At 31.8% G+C, this 22,224-nt stretch overlaps 1 protein-coding gene across 2 annotated transcripts in view; it reads right to left on the bottom strand.

Moving 5' to 3' along the window:
* Positions 1-3,959: 3,959 nt before the first annotated feature.
* Positions 3,960-22,224, bottom strand: part of LOC106709990 (polypeptide N-acetylgalactosaminyltransferase 2) — a 57,301-nt gene continuing 39,036 nt past the window's right edge. For both annotated transcript variants that reach the window (XM_014501920.2, XM_014501921.2), the window contains 9 exons: positions 17,659-17,900; positions 16,402-16,500; positions 15,912-15,979; positions 15,144-15,331; positions 5,949-6,062; positions 5,420-5,598; positions 4,938-5,144; positions 4,563-4,741; positions 3,960-4,378 (listed from right to left, as the gene is read on the bottom strand). In XM_014501920.2, the coding sequence (XP_014357406.1) occupies positions 4,104-4,378; positions 4,563-4,741; positions 4,938-5,144; positions 5,420-5,598; positions 5,949-6,062; positions 15,144-15,331; positions 15,912-15,979; positions 16,402-16,500; positions 17,659-17,900 (1,551 nt within the window). In that variant the 3' untranslated portion in view covers positions 3,960-4,103. The remainder of the gene's footprint in view (positions 4,379-4,562; positions 4,742-4,937; positions 5,145-5,419; positions 5,599-5,948; positions 6,063-15,143; positions 15,332-15,911; positions 15,980-16,401; positions 16,501-17,658; positions 17,901-22,224) is intronic.

The following is a 22,224-nucleotide window of genomic DNA, read 5'->3' as shown; positions in this document are numbered from 1 at the left end:
ATTGTAACTTGTAAGTTAATTTATATATATATATATATATATATTTTTATTTATATCGATGAGTCCTATGTATAAGGGCCAAAGTAATAACTTGATGATTTTTAATTTTTTTCATGTTAAAAGTTACCTCTTAGTTTTATATCAACATACAATAAACAAAACTATTACAGGTGTAAATGTTATTTTTTTGCTGAAGTAAAAGGACGTATGCGGTCTATTTTCATATATAGTTGAAACTTTGAGAGCCTCTCCTGTAGTTGTCAATTTGCACATTGACCCTTATTCGTAGGAATCATTGATATTTGAAGTATTACTGGTTATTGTTATATTTTTGAATCCCGAATATTTATCTTATAATTATTTAAATTGTATTATGTGGTCTCTTACTTAAAAATTTATGACTTTACATAAATAGTTTCTATATATTTACACATATATGTCTACATATATTATTTAAAAGAAAATATTCATTGAGCTTTACTTTATTTTGTAAAATCGTTTATAAGAATTAATTAAAAAACTTAATATTATAAAATGTTAGCATTAAATATGCTCTTGAAACTACTGAAAAGATTAAAAAAATTCTTTCACTGTTGGGAAGCTATTCTATCCCCAGGTGACATAGGATATATGTATTATATAGGATTGTTTTTTAATGCAGCGGGCATGAAGTCGCAATTGATAATTAAAATAAAGTAAATGTAAATTCTAGTAGTAGAAAAATTAAGAAGTAAAAGGTTAGCGTGGTATGGGCATGTTATGAGGAGGGAAGAATCGTATGTGGCAAAGAGAACGTTAAGTATAAGTGTGGAGGTACACCGGTAGAGGTAGGTCAAGGAAGAGATGGATTGCGTGAAAGATGACATGATCAAGAAGGGGGTGACAATGGAGATGACGGCAGACATATTGATTTGGAGGAGGGAAACCTGGTGCACCGACCCTACGTAGGAAGGTCTACAAGGTCAAGGAAATGATGAAATGTAAATTCTAGTTTCTTTTAAGGTCAAATTTTTTATTTGTAAAAAACAAATTGAAGATAAACAAACAATTAATTAACCGTAGTAATAATTAAAAGAATAAGATAATAATATTTTTAAAGTTCTCGTATTGTGAATTAATTTTTACACTTTTGCCTCGGGAATTGTCTCAAAAATGTGATATGTTTATATAATTGATTGGTTATTTTTGTTATGTTTAAAATGCAGTATAACTCATTAGTTAAGGTAAATTAATTCCTGCAATATCTGTGTAATTTTAGATGATTTAATGTGGGTTTCTGACACTAATGTGTTACCTGTGTTTTGTCAAAGATAAATGGATGACGATATATTGATCAGATATTTTGATCTCGGAAACCTACGGTTATTCAATGATAATTATCAGTTGATCGATTGGACAGCGATTGATACATTTTCTAACAATCTAGATATTGCTGTAGATAGAAATTAGTGGCAGGACAACAGTCTGTGATGATGATATCGTATATTATAAGTAATCCAGAGTACTTTTAGGTTATAGTAGTGATGTTAAGTAATTCAGTTGAAATAGTTTTAGGGAATTATATATTGTATGATTCTTACAAAGTAGAAGAGTATTTTATAAAATAAAAGTACATTTTAAAATGCATTCGTTTTCATTTATTCGCCAAATAAAAATGTCTCACTAAAATAAAATCACCATTTGTTAAACTTAGGAACACTAAATTGATATGAAGATTTCCTTGTGATTGTTAAAGTTTACTAAACTTTACATTTATAAAAAATATTTGTAAAATTAATTAGAAATAAGCGCTTGTAAGAACAAAATAGATTTTTTTTTACATGATTTAATAAATTTTGCATTAGTCTTTATTAGATTTAGTTTTGAATAAAAACATCTGTATGTGCTGATGAAGAACACAAGTTTACCTGAGAAAATTTATTCTTGAAAGACCATAAAAATACTTGACACATGACTGACGCACACTTACATAAAACTTAAAACAGCCAATACACATCTCAGCATCTCAGCAGATTATACTACTTCAACATGTGCTCCGTAAGTTTAACATTTGTAACTTTCAAAGAAATCTGACTAGGAAAGTCACGCTTAGCACTTAAATAGTTTTATTGTTGATAATCTTTACTAATGGTTTCCACGGACAAAATGAGAGACATGTTATCATCGTTTTTCCAGAAACAATGAGGCATGTTTTTGTCAATCTTTTATAGCAATGAAAATCAACGTTTAATGAAGCGAGGTGTTATCTAGCTTTAGTATTGTGCTGTGTGCTTTTAATTTTTAAACTTATTATTTTTTTTTTCTTTTTACATTTATAAACAAAAGTAGCATTTGTAATTTTCACTTGTTTGATAGTTTCAGATTTTTCTAATACACTTTCTCGGCAATGTAATGGTAATTCTATAAAACAGCTTATATAATGTAAATACTACAAATACATTATGTACAAACTAGAATTAATGGAATGCAGACGCCTTAGCCTTATATACTTATAAAATATTTGATATGATAATAAACAAAAAAACTACGAGAATAAATTCCAATTCTAAGTATGTCTTGAGTATTTAACATATAAATATATGTTTAAAATGTTTACATTATGATTAATAGCTGCTCTTTAAATTTTAAGGTATATAATTTTTTTTTTCGAAAGGAAAGATCATTAAATAAAGATTATAAAATAAATAGAATTCGTAAAACAATTATAAAAATCTAAACATTCATATACAAAAAAAAGTAACGATAACATAAATTTATACAAAATTAAAATTATACATAAGATATAATAATACTTTCGATTGTATTTAACATAACATTTGTATATAATCTTAATAAAAAGTACAAAATTAAGTATAAATTAAAAATGAAAATATTCTTCAAATGTGAAACATCCATAAAATAATGGTATAAGTAATAATAGTGATAAAAAGAAGAATCTTAAAAATTATAATTTTTTTACCTCATATGCGATGAAAATAAGAAGCAAAGTTGTTATTTGTACTCTCAATCGATGTTAAAACAGACAGAAATATATATAAAAAACATCGTAACAGAAGACGAAAATTATTTTTTTTAATAATAATTTACTAACAAATATCTAAAATTCGATACAAAATGCATATAAAATACTATAAGTATGCAAATAATTTGTAAACAAACTTCGAGAAGATTCCAATTTTTGTTATAAATAATTTTGTTCCTCAATAGCTTATGTCTCCAAATATCCTTAGAATAATGTCTTTTATTTCTAGAAATATTTATTTATCTTAATTTATCTCCATTCCACATTCCCGGCACTTACACATTTTTAACCTAAATATATTTACACACTATGGTAACTATAGTATTTTTTTCTATTGTGTTATTAATCACTGACAATTTTCAATATGTACATTAAACTGGTTTTGAAATTGATCTATTTTCATTAAGTATTTCTTATGTCTGTGTGTATGGCTTTATTTTTTTTATTATTAATACTTTATATAATTTGTTGAATGTTTTTATTTTTTCTATAATATTCTATACTTTTTTGCTCGAATATTATTGGACTTACATTTAATATATTTCGAGTTCATTTCTTTATTTTTTCATCTGTAAAATAAACCATTTTTTTTTTATATTTTTAGACACGAAAGAGATTCAAATTAAGAATTTTCTATTTTCTATTTATTTCCAATTTGCATTATTATTTTACTTAATTCGTGGTTTTTAGTGTAGCTCTACTAAATAGTGAAAGATTTTTATTTAACGCTACCTATTCGTTTTCGAAAAATTATTTTAATGCTATCGGTCACTGTGTTCTTGCAATAGCTAGATAAAAATTCAATTATGTGATCAAGTTTATTACTAGTATCAAAATAAAGGTCTTGCCGTGTAGCCCAAAAACATACGAAAACAAGGGTATGAAATAATTTGTAAAGAATTTTGCATTGGAAATTATGACAATTATGTTTAAATATTCATCCTGATTAAGTACAAAGTATAATTGTTGTCTTTAACACTCATAAAAACTGCAAATTAATGGTGTTAAAACAAAAAAATACCCTGTTACAACGCAAACTCGAATATGAGTCTTACCAGTCAGAAAAAATGAAAAAACTTCATTAGAAAGAGAACTGCTGGCTGAATTTATATTGATCACACTGGTCTAGGTATAAGGCGGGTCTGCTTGCATCGAGACATGCGTCAAGCTTCGCGTGGCGGATGATCTCTCCTTGCCGTCGCCACATCTGGGCGTCGTCAGTAGGGTCGCAGGCGGCCAGGACAGCAGTCACCCGGTCCTCGGGTGAAAGTGAGATGCAGAGACTGTGGTGTCGTATCAGGCCGTTTTCGAATCGCCACTCCTGATTACCACCCGTGTTATGGCAGGGGTACATGCCTGAGGAATTGTTCAATGATTTTATTATTTACTAAACTTAAAGGATTGACATTTGATTCAAATTATTCTCTGAAGACCATTAGGTAGTTCTTTCAACTAATATCATGTAAATAAATCAGCAATACGATAGCTAAATTAAAAGAGTTTATAATTCATTACTTTTGACCTCTCTCACGTTACTTACCGAGCGTGCCGTCTACTAGATGACCCATGGTATCTAGACAGCGCGGACCCTGGCGTATGACGTGCGCGTCACCCGAGTTCTCAAGCGTCGGCACTTGCAGCTCCGGATACACGTTCTTCAGGAACCATCGGAACGGCTTGCAGTGCAACTTCTCGCGGAGTCGCACCCGCTCAGAGATGCTGACAATGTAAAGAAAGTCAGAAAAAAAAATTAAAAAACTTTTCGAACCTGTCAAAATTGAACCAGCAAAGATTAATCTGCGCGAATCAACACACTGATTATTAGAAGGCGGACTTATTGAAAACTGAAACGGTCATTCGAAATGGATTATTCATGAGACAAATTATTAAACCTTCTTTAAATTTCAATACTCACTCTCCGAAATCGACTTGCTTTGCCAAAGGCTGTGATCTGTAATAGAGTTCCTTGTAATCGTCCATCCAGACCTCAGCAGCGCGGCGCGTATTCCTCGCGAAGACGGCCCCCGACCCTCCTGGGAACGTGTAGGGATGCCGCTTTCTGAACACATGCCCCACCCGGGAACAAGGAACGATCTCTAGTGATCCCCCACATTGCCATACTCTGAAAATTTATTTATGCTAAATCAGTCTAATGTCGCCTCGTTTTTATTCAAGGGATTTATTCCTTGTCATTATATTCTACCTAAGTGCTATATTTTCTACATTTAGATTTAGTCTTATGATTCCATGACACTTAATAGACAATTTAAGATCTTGATGAAACAGTTCAAGAAGGTATGCTAAGAACAAAGTTTCGATCATTTGTTTTTTAGTCCAATTACAGTGTATCTATAAGTTAACTTAATTTCGTTAGAAGGATGAATTTAAATGACTTGCCTGAAAGATATCTCGAGGTTCTCCCCGCCCCAGACGTCCATCTTCATGTCGTACTTGCCAAGTTTGTTGAAATACTGCCTGTCCATGCTGAAGAGACCACCGGCGATCATGGGCGTGCGGATCACCTGCGTTGGGTCACTCAGACGGGCGCTGCGTTCCGCATGCGATAGATATTCCCACTACAAATTGTAAGATTACAAGATAAAAAACTATATAAGAAGGTATATGGACAAGTCATTTATTATTTACATAAATTGGGTTACTTTTAACCAGAAAAAATGACCAAATGATCTTGGTTACTCTATTTTATATTCTCATCAGTGTTTCTTTTATAAAAATAATAATTGTGACCTATTCAATAAACAAACAGGTGAGCTATTATTATATAATAATAAAACCAAATGATCTGAATCGATATCGCTCGCGAAATAAAAATATCACCGTTGCCAGGGTGACGAGAAATAATTAGTTTAATAAGACATCTGTTGACGAACCGAAAATGGCAGTTGTATAAAGGTTAGTGGTTCACCTTGAAGACCAGGTTCCAGTCGAAGCCGCCGCGAAGGTCGGCAGATGCGCCGATGTACTGGAACGTGTCCATGCTGATGACGTCAATTACTGGACACACTACCCTAGTTGGATCCTAGAAGTAAAATTTATAATGAGGCGCGGGTCAAGCAATATTCTATGTAAAGAGGTCTTGAACCTCTTAACACCCTAGCCAATCGTAAGAAAAAAATATTGTGAACTTCGATCGAGCCCATTTTTATGGAAGGAGCCATGGTACGATCCATGATTCGATCTCGCGCAAAACTCGTGCATTAATGCGCTCAGGAGATAATAGACATATAATTGAAAATGATTTGGCTATTTTAAAACAAAAAAATACATCTTGTTGCAGTTAATATCTAGAATATTCTTTTGATATCATTAAAGTTTTACCTAAACATAAAATAATAAAATAAAACATGTTTCATTTAATTAATAATGTCGCCGAATTTACAATTTATCTCGAATGTTTTTATATCTTAAATGAATTGTTAAATGTCAGTGTCTTCTTGAATTATTAATGGATGTAAAAACAATAAGGAAAAAAAGTAAAACATTGACACGGTAATAAATTTTGGAGAAAAAAAAACAATAGTACTAGCCAGTTTACGAAGAATACAAGTGATTAAAGCGAAATACGACTTGGCTGACTGCATATACGAGTAGAGATATAGGTATGTCATTAAAGGAGACCCTTATTATAGAATTTTCAAACTAAATTTACATCAACGGATACCATTTATCTGAGTTAATTAAGTAACCAGATAGTACATAAAAACTAGTACATAAAGACTAGATTTAAAGGGCAAAAGAGAAGGAAGCGATTTGTGGGAAATTACCTCCTCCTCCGTTCTCCTCTTAATGTCCCAGAAATTGTCTCCTTCATTGGTCACATTTAAGTGGTAATTTGGTGAGTTGAAAAGTTAATATGCAACCTTTTCAGCAATTTATTAGACAAGTTGTTGTTGCCCGAAGCTTTACATGTAATGGTTTATATTTTACATATACATAATTTTATTATAAAAACACTATGCGTATACAAAGATTTATGATAACTTCTTGTCGTTATTATATATAGGACTGATGTAACTAATTATATATTCCCTTGGTAATGTTTGGTCCCAAAAATCAGTTCATAATGATTCATTGTCATTATTTGAATTGAACTTAAGGCGATGTAGGTTGCACAACCTTAAACAACATCCGCCAAGTATTGATCGCCTCAGTATATTGTATACTGAATTGTAATTGTTTGATTAGCATTCATATGTGAGAGGTAGTTGCCTAAATTTATAGCCTAAATTATTCTCAAGTATACTTGTATTCTAGGAGATTGTAAGTTTAATTGAGATACACATCGATCTTATTAATAATAATAAGAATAAAGTTTACTTATTTCGATTAACACATAGTGGAAAAATATTCAACATTATCAGCTCATTATACGGCCCCACTGAGAGGCTCGGAGCCTACCCTAAGTTAAAGGTGACAAGGAATTAGTCAACCACGCTGGCAAAGTGCGGGTTGGTTGACTTCACACATTTCTTCCCAGATATGTGCAGGTTGCATCACCGGAAGAACGTCGGATAAATGTACATATGAAAAACGAAAATCGAAAAACATATTGGTACCTACATGGCGGGATTCGAACCCAAGACCTGCAGATTACAAGCCTTAGGGAAAATATTACATTAGTTTTTTTTACAATAGTTCCTGTGACCTTATACTTGAGACATGTCATACGAGACTTCAATTAGAATTTAATAACAAATGTAATTCAATTATTTTTCTTAACAAAATAATTTTAATAATATCCATTTGCATCCCTTCACTCGTATCGGATTCCGAACAGTCACAGAATAGTCAAAGTCGAATATGATCCATGTGACCTTCGACGTTAGAATACCTTTCGATCTTAAAGTGGCATATTTAGATGCATGTACTAGTAAGTCAAGGATTGGTAAAAATTAATCTACTATAATATGTATATTGTACCAATAAATCTTTTACTCATGTCTATCTAATGGCTTTAAAATATTATTAAGACATGAAGCTTCTCTATTAATGTTCTCTGATGTCCTTGAAACATATTACCAAAGTTTCGTTACAATGTAAGAATTGTCTGAGGTGCGTAAAGGGTACAAACATAATTGGTTGATTTTTTATTATTTTGTAGTTAAGGTAGCAATATATATTATTTAAGATAAAAAAAACATCAAAAGTAACATGACACGTTATTCAAAATGATTTGTTTAATTTGAAGTTTGTACATCATTTTCCTTAAGACAGGTCAAGGTCGAACATAACGACTCAATTAATCTTACTAATATAATAAATGCGAATGTTTAGATGGATGGATGGATGGATTTTTGTTTGAAGGTATCTTCAGAACGGCTCAACGGATCTTGATTTAATTTGGCACGGTTGTAGAATATAGTCCTGTAAAACACATAGGCTACGTATAAAGTTTTTTTTTTTTAATGTCGCGCGGACAGAGTGACAGACAGAAACAGCTAGTAGGTATACATGAAACTTACAAATACAGCGTACTAGTATGATGTACCAAAAAAAAAGCAGATATACCTATTATCAAAACAGTGTTTTGTACAAACATAACACAGTCGTCCACCGTAACTGGCAATGAATCCACATAACAGCAAAGCGACCATGACCAAGGTCGAACATGACATTGTTAATTTCTACCTTGATAATTACGACTATATTTCATTTTGTTTCCTGCTAAAGTACTATAATAGTAATCTTTAAGTTTTACACCTGCGTTAAAACGGCCTCTGGCTAATCTGGATTACAAGAAATCCGACATGTCCATTTTCTTCCTTTACAAATTTACTGATTCATAATTATGTTTTTATGTGTTCCGATGTTTGTACACAATTATTTCCTAATGTACTAAAGTAAAAAATTAAGTAATGTAATTTTTTTTTAATGTTTTGAAGAATCAATAGTTTTATTTTTACTTTCAACAGATTATAGCAAATACTATCCATTACCGACCAGTAATTTGTTATATTACAGTGTACTATTTTGTAAAATAGTTCGAACTACAGGTGATCTTAGGCTACCCTATAATCCGACAAATTCTACAGTTCGATACTGCCCTGCGAAACGTTTTGCACGTATGTTTGTTGCATGTTATACGTAGAACATATATTGTATAACATTATGTTATAACATAATTTTAAAATTATATAAAAAGCTTTAGGCTTTAAAGTTATTCTAAGTAGGGCAGTAAGTATACCATTTACTGTTACATGTTCAATTAACTCTTAAAATAATTATGACACAATAATCAGAGAGCATAACAACGTGAGAAAGAAGGTAAGACAAACAGATTACTGTTAGGTAACGGTTACGTAAGAGAGAATCGCACCAAGTGACCGATATAAATTATTATATAGGCGTACTTGTCTGCAATAAAGTTAATGCCGGTTGTGTAAAGCACGGCCGCCGAGGGTACAGCATCGATGATCCGATTTGCGCAACATAAAGTATCTTCCGTTCACTTTGACCACGTAACGAGTTAAGGCAAAAGCTTCAGCGGGTACATGAAACCGAATAGAAGCGGTTTAACGAAGTCTCTCAATATTATATTGAGTATATCTTACTTACTATATATAATATATATAGGTAATTATATTGATTGAATCAATAGTAATAAAATATAATTCTACTAGGTTAATTACAATTATAATTTAGTACATATTGTAGTGTCAGTAGGAAGAATAAATACCAATTTGGTACAATACGCGGTAGCAATAATCACATTTTTTATATGAATATTCATAGATCTTTTAAAAATTATCATTAAAAACATTATTTTAGTTACAAATCGATTGAATTTCATTAATAATATTGCAATTAATAAATTACAATATGGTATACATAGTATACAGTTTATCGCTTGGCGCTTGTATTTGGTACATGTCTATCGAATGCATCTTGGTATCTGTTGCCACTATGTGAGGCAAGTTACTTTCAAACTAAATCGCTTTTGCAATTTACCTCGGTCGAGGTGCGCGGGCGCATCGCGTTGCGTTCGACTATACTGTTGAGAACTTGCAACTGACCAATATTATTATGATTTTTTATCGAAAAAAAAGAAAACAACAATAGTTAAACTAATAACGATCAATTTAATGTAAACTATTTACTTTAAACTATGTATTTATAATAACTGTTGAAATATTAAAAACATTAAAGTAATTCAGATCTATGTTGTTACTGTTAGCCTTGTTAAGATGTCCTCAACAAAACATAAAACAATGCTCTAAATATCCGGAAACATCCATAGTTAAGTTTTTTAATACAAGGCCCACATATCTACATCATTTTATAACTATCTGTCGCCCGCAACTCCGTCCGCGCGCAATTAAAAATAACTTAGCCGATGTGTTCTTCCAGACTAAATATACAACTAAATTTTTTGGCATAAATGTATATAATACTAAATATACATCTATGCCAAATTTCCGTTCTGGAGATACCTTCAAACAAATATCCATCCATCTAAACATTCGTATTTATAACACTAATAAGATAGTACGATAGTAAGATAAAGTTCAATTAGAAAGTCAACGGTCGATAGACAACTACATCGGTCCTGCAAAACTATTATTTAAAAAAAAACATAGATTTCATAACCAAAATTCATTCTTATGAAACTGTGCATTTACAGTCGAGTATGCAACTAACTAAAGAGGTCGTAACCTTTTTGAAATAGTTAGCGAACAATAGCTAAAATGTACGCAGAAATGAAATATCACTAGACATAGGTAAAAGTAAATTTGCAAATAATAACGGCTTGAAGGATATTCTATTTTCTATAAAGACTGCTTCTTCTTCACGCCTCTCTTATTTAGTTTAAACGATGAGTTAATGTTGACAACATTTACTTTAAACATGAAAATGTTCAGAATTTTGACACATAGTACTGAAGATTCTGAACTGAACTATATTACCCCAAAAATAAAGTTAAACAATGTTAAATTAAACATGTGTTTTAACCCTTTGACGGCCGGTGATATTATGGACTTCATCTTCAGAAATAGGATGTTTTACATTATTAGGTATTTTGTTATTTATTTGTCGAGATTTTTGAAGCCTATGCATAAGCACATTTCAATAATTATGAGACATGGTAACGATAGTCTAATCTCAAAATGCGACAAAATAATCGACAATGTTTAATGACGTATTTATTAAATACATATTAAATTCGATATAGATTTCGATTTTAATTTCAGTGGGCCTGGCACGAACATTTGCCAAAACCACCTTCGTGTCGTATCATGTATGTTAAAATTAGTATGAGATTTTTGTCACTTATATTATTATCACAAATATTCGTGCTAAGCCCACAATTCTGTAAAAACTAAGCAGTTAATCATTTTATAAAAAAAATGCGATCGTATCTATATTTTAATGGTATAATTTATTAATATAGACAACGTTGAACATCTTGACCTATTTTTCATGATGCGTTTACTTTGGACGCACAATTTGATATAGTGTTTTTTAAAATATTCGAAACATTAGGAGAGAATGGATTTTTAAAAAAGTGAACGTGTTACAGCGTCACGTCGCTCAGTCCCTGACAATAGCGTGATAGTCACGTCCCGTCACCGTCTAGCACGCTCGCATTGCTTAGGGTTGAGACACACGGAATGTTCACGATACTGCCGAAGAGCTTTTGAGATTGGCATGAAAAACGTTGAAATTAAACAAGTGTTTCTGCCATTCGCTAATGGTCAGGACCGTCTAGCGTCTAATCGGTTAAATCGTACATAGCAAGCAGTGAAACTTGGATCAAATTTAATATTACAAAAGTTATTATTGTAGAGGCAATGTTGTCGCTAGTTTAGACTGGCCCTTAGAGTATTAGAGCATTACTAGACATAATGCGGTGACATTTTAAAACCACAATGTTGCAACAATCGGATGCTTGTGGTTTAAACCGCAAATGCCAGTGTACGGATTCTAAAATTATATTAAAATGTCAAAAGATCTTTAGCAAATGGTATTGTAGCCTTTTGGCCTCTATAACCAACATTTTATTTTCTTATTTATACAGACTTTTATAAGATTAGTGACTAACTGTTACCCGCGACTCTGACCGCGAGGCATTGAGAAAAACTTAATAAGTAGCCTATGTGTTCTACCAGACTATGTTCTACATCCGTGGCAAATTTGATCAAGATCTATGGAGCCGTTCCGGAGATACCTCATAAGAAACATCCATCCATCCATCCGTCCAAGCTTTCGCATTTATAATTTTAAGTAAGAAGTAAGATTGAATCTTGTTACAAATTGTAAAGTCTCTATTTGAATTTGAAAACCGCATGCCAGTGTTTTTTCTTATTCAGTCGAATTCTACTTTTGAATTAAGAATAATAACAGGGTTGACATAGAAGTTGTGAAGTTAACTCATACAGCTCGACCAAGTATAAACGAAAGAACAATGCGATACCAATACCGCACCAAAAGGAAAACGACTCGAACTCCCAATTAAAAGTGAATTAATTTGCCTGCCCTAGACTCAGCATCCTTTGCCGCGGCCGCTCTCAATTAAATGTCTTTCATTCCAATTAAAATTGTAATCGTATTCGTTAGTTTATTAATTAGTGAAGAATACGTACATGTATTCTTAGAATGAAATATTGAAGATGAAATATTGACTGTTGTTAACTAATATTAGAACACAACGTCTAATTATAGGATTTTTCATTTTGGTGATAACCCTAACTATGTCATGTTGACAGCTGTCAAAGTCAGTCAGACTTTAGTAATAAACAAAAAGCAATCGTATTATAGTAGTCAAGCATTGAAATGCTATTGTCTAATGCCACATCTGTTTTGTCACATGATAATGTAATTCACAATCAGGGAACTAATTCGAGCGTTAATATGCGAACTGAACAGTTTGTGGTCTGCATTCGAAATGTACAGACAAATAAATTGCCAGAATACTGTGAAATGGTTGTTGTAGATTATAAATGTTACGTACACAAACGCAAAAATATTAAAGCTCTTGTACTTCAATATCTATCTTATATATCTATATATATAAAAGAAAGTCGTGTTAGTTACACTATTTATAACTCAAGAACGGCTGAATCGATTTGACTGAAAATTGGTGGGCAGGTAGCTTAGAACCAAGAAACGGACATAGGATAATTTTTACCCCGTTTCCTATTTTTTACTCCGCGCGGACGAAGTCGCGGGTGAAAGCTAGTTTTATATTAGAAACGAAAAACTTCTAGCAATAACTAACGATTGACTATATGTATCTGTTGCGACCTCAATACAATGTTTTCAAAAAAATATTACAGTCCCTTTCATTTCCTTTGCAAGAACAGAGACAGCAATATTTATTCGTATGAGTCTTTCAGTAGTGGGAACTTACGAAGACGGTACGCATACATTAGGCTATTGTTACAAAATTTAAATCATCAAGCGTGTATGATTCAAGATAATAAGAGCCATTATATTCCACTTCATCTTTATCTAAGATTTGTGGCTGAGATGCATGCAGTATTAAATTAGCTAACATTTGTCATCATTCATGACAGCCGTGAGATAAAAACTGAAATATCTGTGAATACATTTTATTTTGTTTACTTATATCTTTACAAATAATTTTACGACAAGAAAAAGCCTCGTTTACTTCAGTATATTTAAGGGATGCGGCAACACTTTTGTCGTATTGTTGCTTTTCTATTTTCTAATATTATAAATGCGAATGTTTAGATGGATGGATGTTTGTTTGAAGGTATCTCCGGAATAGCTAAACGGATCTTGATGAAATTTGGCACAGATGTAGAACATAGTCTGGAATAACACATAGGCTATTTATTATGTTTTTACTTAATTCCGCGCGGACGGAGTCGGGTCAGCTAGTATTAAATAAATGTTAAATTTGATTTGAGTGTGTCTTAAAGAAGGGTGTTTATACCTTCCGTTATGTATGTCTATAACTAGCATCTACTTTGTCAAAAACACTAAATTATAGAGAATAGGGATTATGGTAGACTTAATAGATATTTAGGTTATCTCCTGCAAATGTTTGCTAAGATTGTGAGATCTCGAGCGAGTTTCAACATGAAAATGTTAATAGACGTTGATTATATTAGAATTAATTAACTCTTATCTAAGTATATTAATTCAGAGCACATTAGTTAAGTATTAAGAGTATATTATTAAGCTTTTTTCTTAATAAATTCTGGACTATCCTAAAAATGTAGTAACAGCTTCACTTTATATAGTTACCAACCCTTCAAATGCACTAGAGCGTTCGTAGCTAATTCAAATAACATTAGTTCATCCATCTGCTACATTACCTTTTACCATAAACAACTTAGTTTATTATTATCTAAGCAATAATATAATAAATTGATGGTAAATTATACTTCAAGAATTATGCATAATTATCGGATGTTGCAAGCATCGAACAATGCAACTATCCGTCTAGGACGAGGTATACACGTAAATCATTTCAAAATAGATTGGTACATTGTAGCGTACTAGGTGTTTATATGGACTTTCACACAATCATTAGAATGCGTGTTGTTGAACAACTTGCATATTACTGTAGTCGTGACTAATTTGGCTATTACTTTGTCGAATTTATGGACGGAGAAATGACACATTAGACACGGTAGGGGATATCTTCTAGTACTGCCAGAAAATTCACAGTTATTTTTAATGAAAATCCTACTATTACTAAATCTATTCGTGAACCTAATTTAAATGGTTATTACAGTTAAATTATAAATCTTTTTACATAAACGTATGAATATAATTTGTGATATTACAATATTAATGTAATGGAAACATCATTTACATGTATTAAAGATGAATTGTGTCGTTTTTTTATGTCTCTTGACTCATAAATAATCAATGTACCGATACTGTCTACATCGAGGTCGGAGGTCAGAGCAGATTACTAAGTTATTTTTAACGACTGTTCCTTTTTGCGTTAAATAAAATGGAATTGATATAATATTGAAATATACTATTAAGATACTATGTTCCTATATAATAATATGTAAATGAAAATTAAACAGTGATTACAAGTTGTAACAAATTAAGCATATTTATTATAGAAAAAGCATATTTTCCACATAGTTTTTATTATTTAAGATTTATTTTCCTGTACCTCTTTAATCCTCTGCAGCAGTGGTTCCAGCCAGTGCACGTTGCACTCCACATGCGAGTCTAGGAAGGTAAGTACAGGCGCAGTGGCGGCGTCCGCGCCCCGCACTCGAGACCTCATTAGACCCTCGCGAGCTGAGTTCCTGATCACACGAACTTTGCGGATAGCTCGGAGCGACGCGCCGTCCTCAGCTGGTAAGTGACAAAAGGTTCTATAAAAATGTATGGAGGCCACGCCTTTGTTTATCTAATTTTTGTTTCACAGACGAAGAGAGCATGCAAATTTTCGATGCTAAAAACAACATCTGTAATGAGTAATGTGAATAAACAGTGCGATCACATAGCTTTGAGACCTATAAAGGGGTACAATAGAGCGGCTGTGAACTCAAACACCGACTCACTTTCATACCGGCTCGCTTCAAATTCTACAATTAGCTTTGTGAAGCGAAATGTACTCTTGCTATTGTTCATCAAACAATGCTTGAAATTTAATAAGAGCCCGTATTGTTTTCTTTTTCTTAACATGTGTGTTGTTCTTAATTAAATATCGCAGTATCAGTTATTAATTGCGTATTGAAGTGAAGTAGACTTATTGTCGACTGTATAACTTGGTATAGTAGTATTCAGATATCCTGGCATTTCTTAACTAAGCGTAAAGCGCTGTGCAAAACACAATTTTAACTTAGGGCGCTTCGCAGCGCACGGTGACTTTGGGCCGCCAAGATATTTCAAAAGCAATAGCCATGGTTATAAAATGTTAAAAATATCTTACGGTTATCACTGAAGTCGTCTACGAGGATGATCTCTTTTATCAGATGTTCAGGACTTCTGTTGAGAACACTGAAAAACAAATTAATTCATACAAATTATCGGTATGTGGACATTGATTACCAAGTTTTAAATATTATAATAATTCAGTTAAAGGTCAATGAACTCTGAGTGAGTCTGCTAATGATATGGTAGGAGTAGAAGAAATGTGAAAATGTCACCACTAGTAGAAAAATTAAAAAGTAAAAGGTTATCATGATATGGGCATGTTTTTAGGAAGGAAGAATCGCAAGTGACAAGGAGAACTTTAAGTATGAGTGTGGAGAGGTTCACACGTAGAAGTAGGCCTAGGAAGAGATGGATGGATAGCTTAAAAGGTAACATGATCAAGAAGGGAGTGATGACTAAGATTGATATGGAGGAAGGAAACCTGGTTCTTCGATCCTACTTTAGTAGGACCCTACTACAGACAAGGAGATGAGTGTAAATATTACCTGACAACAGTGCGAAGTAGCGTCGACCGCGCTTCATTATGGAACGTTATTATAACACTGGTCTCAGGAAGGTCCTCGTCGTATTTCTTTAAACGGCACCTGTATATTTAACTGAGATTAATAATTTAAATAAATAACAAGTGTCAAAAACAGCGTCAACCAACGATGTTACCCTTTATTCAAAACGATACAAGAGACCAGATATAATCGCGACTTACGCGTAAGGAGTACTTTAGTATCGCTGCCGCACTATTGATACAAATCTATTTTCTTAGTCTACATATGTTCTGTCTTCACTGACGTTTTTAATAGTATAGATCTCATATAGATATAATTACCATAAAATACATTTGCTATTCGGAATGCGATCTGTTGCTTCCAGATTTGGAAATCGTTGACCGCATGTCCTAATCAAGTTCTAGATTACTTTTAATACATTCATAGTTCAGATACGTTTAAATTAATTTTAAAATACCTTCTTTACTGCAGTCAAGAATTTGTGATATAAAATATAATGAAAAGTATAATAACCTAATAATAACAATAAGTTGTGAATTTTTAGTTTTACTTACATAGATTATTATAAAATTATAGTAATAATCGAAGATATGGTTTTTTATTTATTTAATAACAAGATCAAAGATAATGTTATTGCTTTTACATAAGAGACCTGGAAAATAACCTTGAGAAGTAGCTTACTTAATATGTGTATATCACCTACAGAGGACAGCCAATAAATTTTAATTAATGATACGTAAAATACTGGTTTTGTGATAGTCATTATACTGACCAAGATCAACATAAATAAAAAATATAAGCACCATTTTATTTTCTACGATTTTTTTTTCCTATTTAAAAATACGCGTATCTTTAAATTTACGCAATCGCATGTAAAAACGGAACGATTAAGAGCCAGTTAAATTTAATTTGTGCATCATATGTCGAATTCAGGTCGAGGTTATTGTAGGCCTATTAAAATTGATACATCTCGATGCAACAACAAACATCATTATGCATATGTAATATGTTAGAGGTTTTTAGTTAACTATTTAGTTGTCTGCATTTTTCACGTCCTTTACATTTTCAACTTCATTTATATTGCATAACACATTCCTCACCTCTTAAAAAAATTATAGTATTTGTACATCCACGGCAATGGTTAAGAAATTGAGAGTATTTCTTAACGCTATGTTGCTCTCATGTATTGATAATGAAAGGCATAAAAGATCTGTTGCCGAGGGATTAAAATCAACTTACATAGCGTTCCTCGTGTCAGGTATAGCTCTGTTGCTAGGCAGGATATCGGATGCGGCTTGGTTGAAGCGGTTCCGTACATAGGGGTCCTTGTCTCTCTTGTCTCCGGAGACATAGCCGCCTTCATCAAAGTACGTCTTGCCTGTACTTCCAGTTCCGTAGTTGTCTTCAGGTGAGGCGGGACTGCTTTCTGTATCTTCAACGTCTGCGTGCTGTTTGATAAGACGAAGCGCGATGTTTTCTTCCTAAAATAAGATGAAGTATGTAGTTTTTACTTGTATTACTTTGTTGAGTTATGTCATGTTAAAGTTGGGAACTAAAAGTTGTTCTATATCTGTTGGAGGTATTCCTTCAAGATCCGTTGAGCCGTTATGAAGATACCTTCAAAAAACATCCATGCATATAAAACATTCGCACAATATATAATATTAGTAAGATGTACGTAAACATAATCAATATTATAATGTTAAGTTTTTTACAGGTGTTTTGACAGTAGGTATCCAATATTTCGGTCTATGGATGGATGGATATTTGTTGAAGATATCTGCAGAACGGCTTAATGGATTTCAATGAAATTTGGTATAGATGTAGAACATAGCCTGGAAGAAAACGTAGTCTACTAATGAAGTTTTTTTTGTTAATTCCGCGCGGACGGAGTTGCGGGCGATAGCTAGTGTAACATAAATATAAATGTGTAAGTTACGTAAGCCCGTAAATATTTTCATAATCCAGAGACGTACTTTACACATAAAATATTTAACTAAGCCCCGCTTTCTGAAATATTTTACTTTCGTGAAAAATAATCTGTTCTCAGATTAAACGAGAACTCGCTCTTTTCAACCGGGCGCTTGACTGATAAGTAATTTAGCTTAGAATTGATTTCCCTTGTAAATTTATAATAAGTACCTTAATATAAATATACCTTTGTATTTTGTGAAAATTATTAACCTTTTTTTAATTAAGCCGACAGTTATACTTAGAACAACTTAAATATTTTAATACGTTATTTTTATTTTTGCTCTTTGTCACAGAGCTCTTTGAGCAAAGTTGTGCTGCAAATGTAATCGTACTTAAAATAGTATTATAAATGCGAATGTTTAAATGGATGGATGTTTGTTTGAAGGTATCTGCGGAACGGCTGAACGGATCTTGATGAAATTTGGTACAGATGTAAAATATGGTCAGGAAGAACACATAGGCTACTTATTAAGTTTTTTTTAATTCCGTCCGGACGGAGTCGCGGGCGACAGCTAGTTATTTGTATTATTTTCATATTATCTTTTTTTTTCTAGATGTAGTTGTCTACTTAATAAAAACATCTGCAGTTCAACATTCCATTCATAAATATGACTGGTTCATTATCTATATTATGTAAATTTAATGTTTCTCCAAAAACCCTGACATATAAAATAAAATCTGATTTATATAATAGCTAGTCCACACTAGTTCTAGAATGTGTTATTGGAAAGGTTAATATTACGCACCGCATAGAAAATATTTATGAACAAGTTTGAATGTTATTTCAATCGTCTTTTAGTGAACGAAATCTGACTTTTGAAAAGGTAATGAAACAACGACTTGGATTGTAGCACTTAAAGGAAATAAAAATTAATTAACAAAACACTATCAAATAGTTTTTTTTTTTAAATAATAGATTCAAATACAGGCTATTTCCTGTCTTATTGACTATCGATCTAAATTACTATTGGACCTATTTATCGGTAGGTCGATCGGTCCAATGGGAAATACACGAAATAAAATATCAAATAGTCAAATTGCAATCGTTTGTATTCGTGTCCAAAGAAAGTAAATCTAGTTACGTTGTATTTCTTTTCTTAATAAATAACTTAATAACAACATTATAATATTTAAAAACTTTATCGTGTCAGTATGGCAACAACGAGAAGTTTTAATTAAAACAGATTCACTTCAGATTTATTTATTATTCAACTTTGAAAGAAAATGTCAGATGTGAGACTTAAAAGCAAAAGTCATTTGACATTGGAGCTTGTTCATAAACTTGAAAGTTGTAAAAAAGATTCTAGATTGAATCGGAATAAAGATTTAATATGTTGATATTATTTTTATACTTTATTGTTATTACTGCGGTCGTGATGACTCCAGAAATGAATTGGTATTGCCATCAGTCCTTCACTTTAATTAGGAGCTAGCTATATATCTGTTATTTATATATATGTTATTGCGACATGTTGTAGTCTTAAAGAGGTTCAAATAAATCAGTAATACAACGGATATTAAGAACATTTTCCTTTAATTAATGTTACTAATATTACTAGTGCGAGAGTTTAGATGGATGGATGTTTGTTAGAAAGTATCTCCAGAACGGCTCTACGTATCATGATGAAATTTCTTCCAGATTATGTTCATGTAAAACACATATGCTACTTAATGTTTGTCTATTCTGCGCGGACAGAGTCTGAGAGCGGGCGACAGCTAGTTTTATCATAATTGTCAGTAGAGAACAAATGCCACTTTAGATACAGGTGTGTCAAATTATTTGTTACCAAGTGGTAACATGTCAATTACCACATGTGTTACATGTTTATGTGTAATCGTTTTACAATTTCTTGTTAACAATTGTTTGTTTTTATAACTGGTCGCAAACGAGTAAACAATTTGGTTAAATTCTTTTTATTTTACATCCTTACAGATGGAATAATGTAAACTTGATATTGAAGATCCTTGCTGTTCTATAAAAAAAATCACACGGAATGTGAATATTTATAACCGATAAAAAATACTCAGTTTGCAGGTGTCGCATTGAATCGAAGCCACTGCGACTTACAGTCGTAATTTATTCTTGTATAATCCTGTTTCAGAATAATATCATGGCTGCTAAAGTAGAAAAACTTTGGGCAGTTAATACTAAAAATGTAAAATTGCATTTAATTGGCTATTGTATAATATTGTTAACTGAATATTTAGAATAAAAGTTTTTTTTTTCTTTTTTGAAGACATTATTATAAAGAAATTGTGTAGTGTAAGTTAATCGATTTAAAAATTCATAATAGTTTTCCTTATCTCCTTGCTTTATTGTTGTGTACATTATTTCGCTTTTATGTTGAGTGCACAGTTTCCTCTTTCACAATAATGTATTGTCATTGTAAAATATTAATCTGAGGAAAGGTATTTTTGACAGCCCTGATAGACTCAAAACAATTGGCAAATATCCACTAGAGACGCTGCCAACGGCTCGTTAGTTACAAGTTGGTTACGCTTTGTTGGCCTTAGCTCGACTCTCAAGTGTTGGTATTTAGACCCGCTCTTTAGTCTGCCCGAACTAAACAGGAAAGAGTTCATCTTCAGTTAGTTACGTTAAATTGTTTGTATTTATAAATTTTTAAGTGGTAATTTGAAAAAATTAATGATTTTGGAATTGTTTAAAAACTTACAAGCTACTTTAGTTTATGTTTAAAAACAAATGCAATATTTTTAAACACTCTTGGATCTTAACGTACTCATAGTAAATACATTAACACCTGATTACTGATTTCTTATGCACAAGTTTAAAGAATGATTCTTTTAATAGCCTCACAAAAGTATTTAGGTTAAATTTAAATGAAATAGAACCAAGATTTATTCCAACATAACCTAAACTAAAAAGCGTTGCAGAAATTATAATTAAACGAAAAAAATTTAAAGAACTAAAATACAGGCGGTTTAGCTTAATGTAGTTTTAAATTCATGCATTTTAATTATATATTTTTATTGTATAATACTTTGCTTCAATATTTATGAGATATATTTACATTGTTACGAAAATGACACAGAAAGGTTTAAAGTGAAAGAAATTCCGCGGTTTATCTGATAAGTCTATGTACCGGAGACCTAACTTTAGTCTTGTTTTCATTCCAGGAAAACTGTGCACTCTATAGCTAGCGAAAAATTTAAATGATCTTTTTTTTTCTTGAAACATGTTTTTTTTTATCTCAAATAGAACTAAAGAAAAGACACAATATTTTTTTACGTTTTTTTTCAGCAGCGTAGATGTAATAATTAATGAAAAAATCTCAGGCTATAAAATATTAATTATATCTATCATTTGTCTATCCGAGTTTTGTTCTTAATTTTTAATGCGATGTAAAAAAACATGTTTATACAAAAACAAAGAAATTTCTTGTGAATTGAAATAATGTTACTTAAAAGATAATCTTTTGTGGGAAAAGAAAACGGTAGAGAAATGTTCGCTGCGAAGGTAATTACTGACTCTGTAACGATCATTCACAAACGAGAAGTAATTGTCACACAGATTTTCACGTTGTTCACGGTATTTGAGAAAAAAAAGACAAAATTTCAAATCGAGGGAATAATTACGTAACTTTCCATAGCCGAAATAATTTTATTAAGTACTAGCTTTTACCCGCGATTCCGTCCGCACGGAATAAAAAATAGAAAACGGGGTAAAAATTATCCAATGTCCTTTTCCTGGTTCTAAGCTACCTGCCCACCAATTTTCAGTCAAATCGATTCAGCCGTTCTTGTTATAAATAGTGTAACTAACACGACTTTCTTTTATATATATAGATTTCATGATTTTATACGTATACT

The sequence above is a fragment of the Papilio machaon genome, chromosome 7, assembly GCF_912999745.1.
Source record: "Papilio machaon chromosome 7, ilPapMach1.1, whole genome shotgun sequence".
Classification (NCBI taxonomy): domain Eukaryota; kingdom Metazoa; phylum Arthropoda; class Insecta; order Lepidoptera; family Papilionidae; genus Papilio; species Papilio machaon.
Note: the sequence above shows the minus strand (reverse complement) of the source record. Positions and strands in the feature narration are given on the sequence as shown.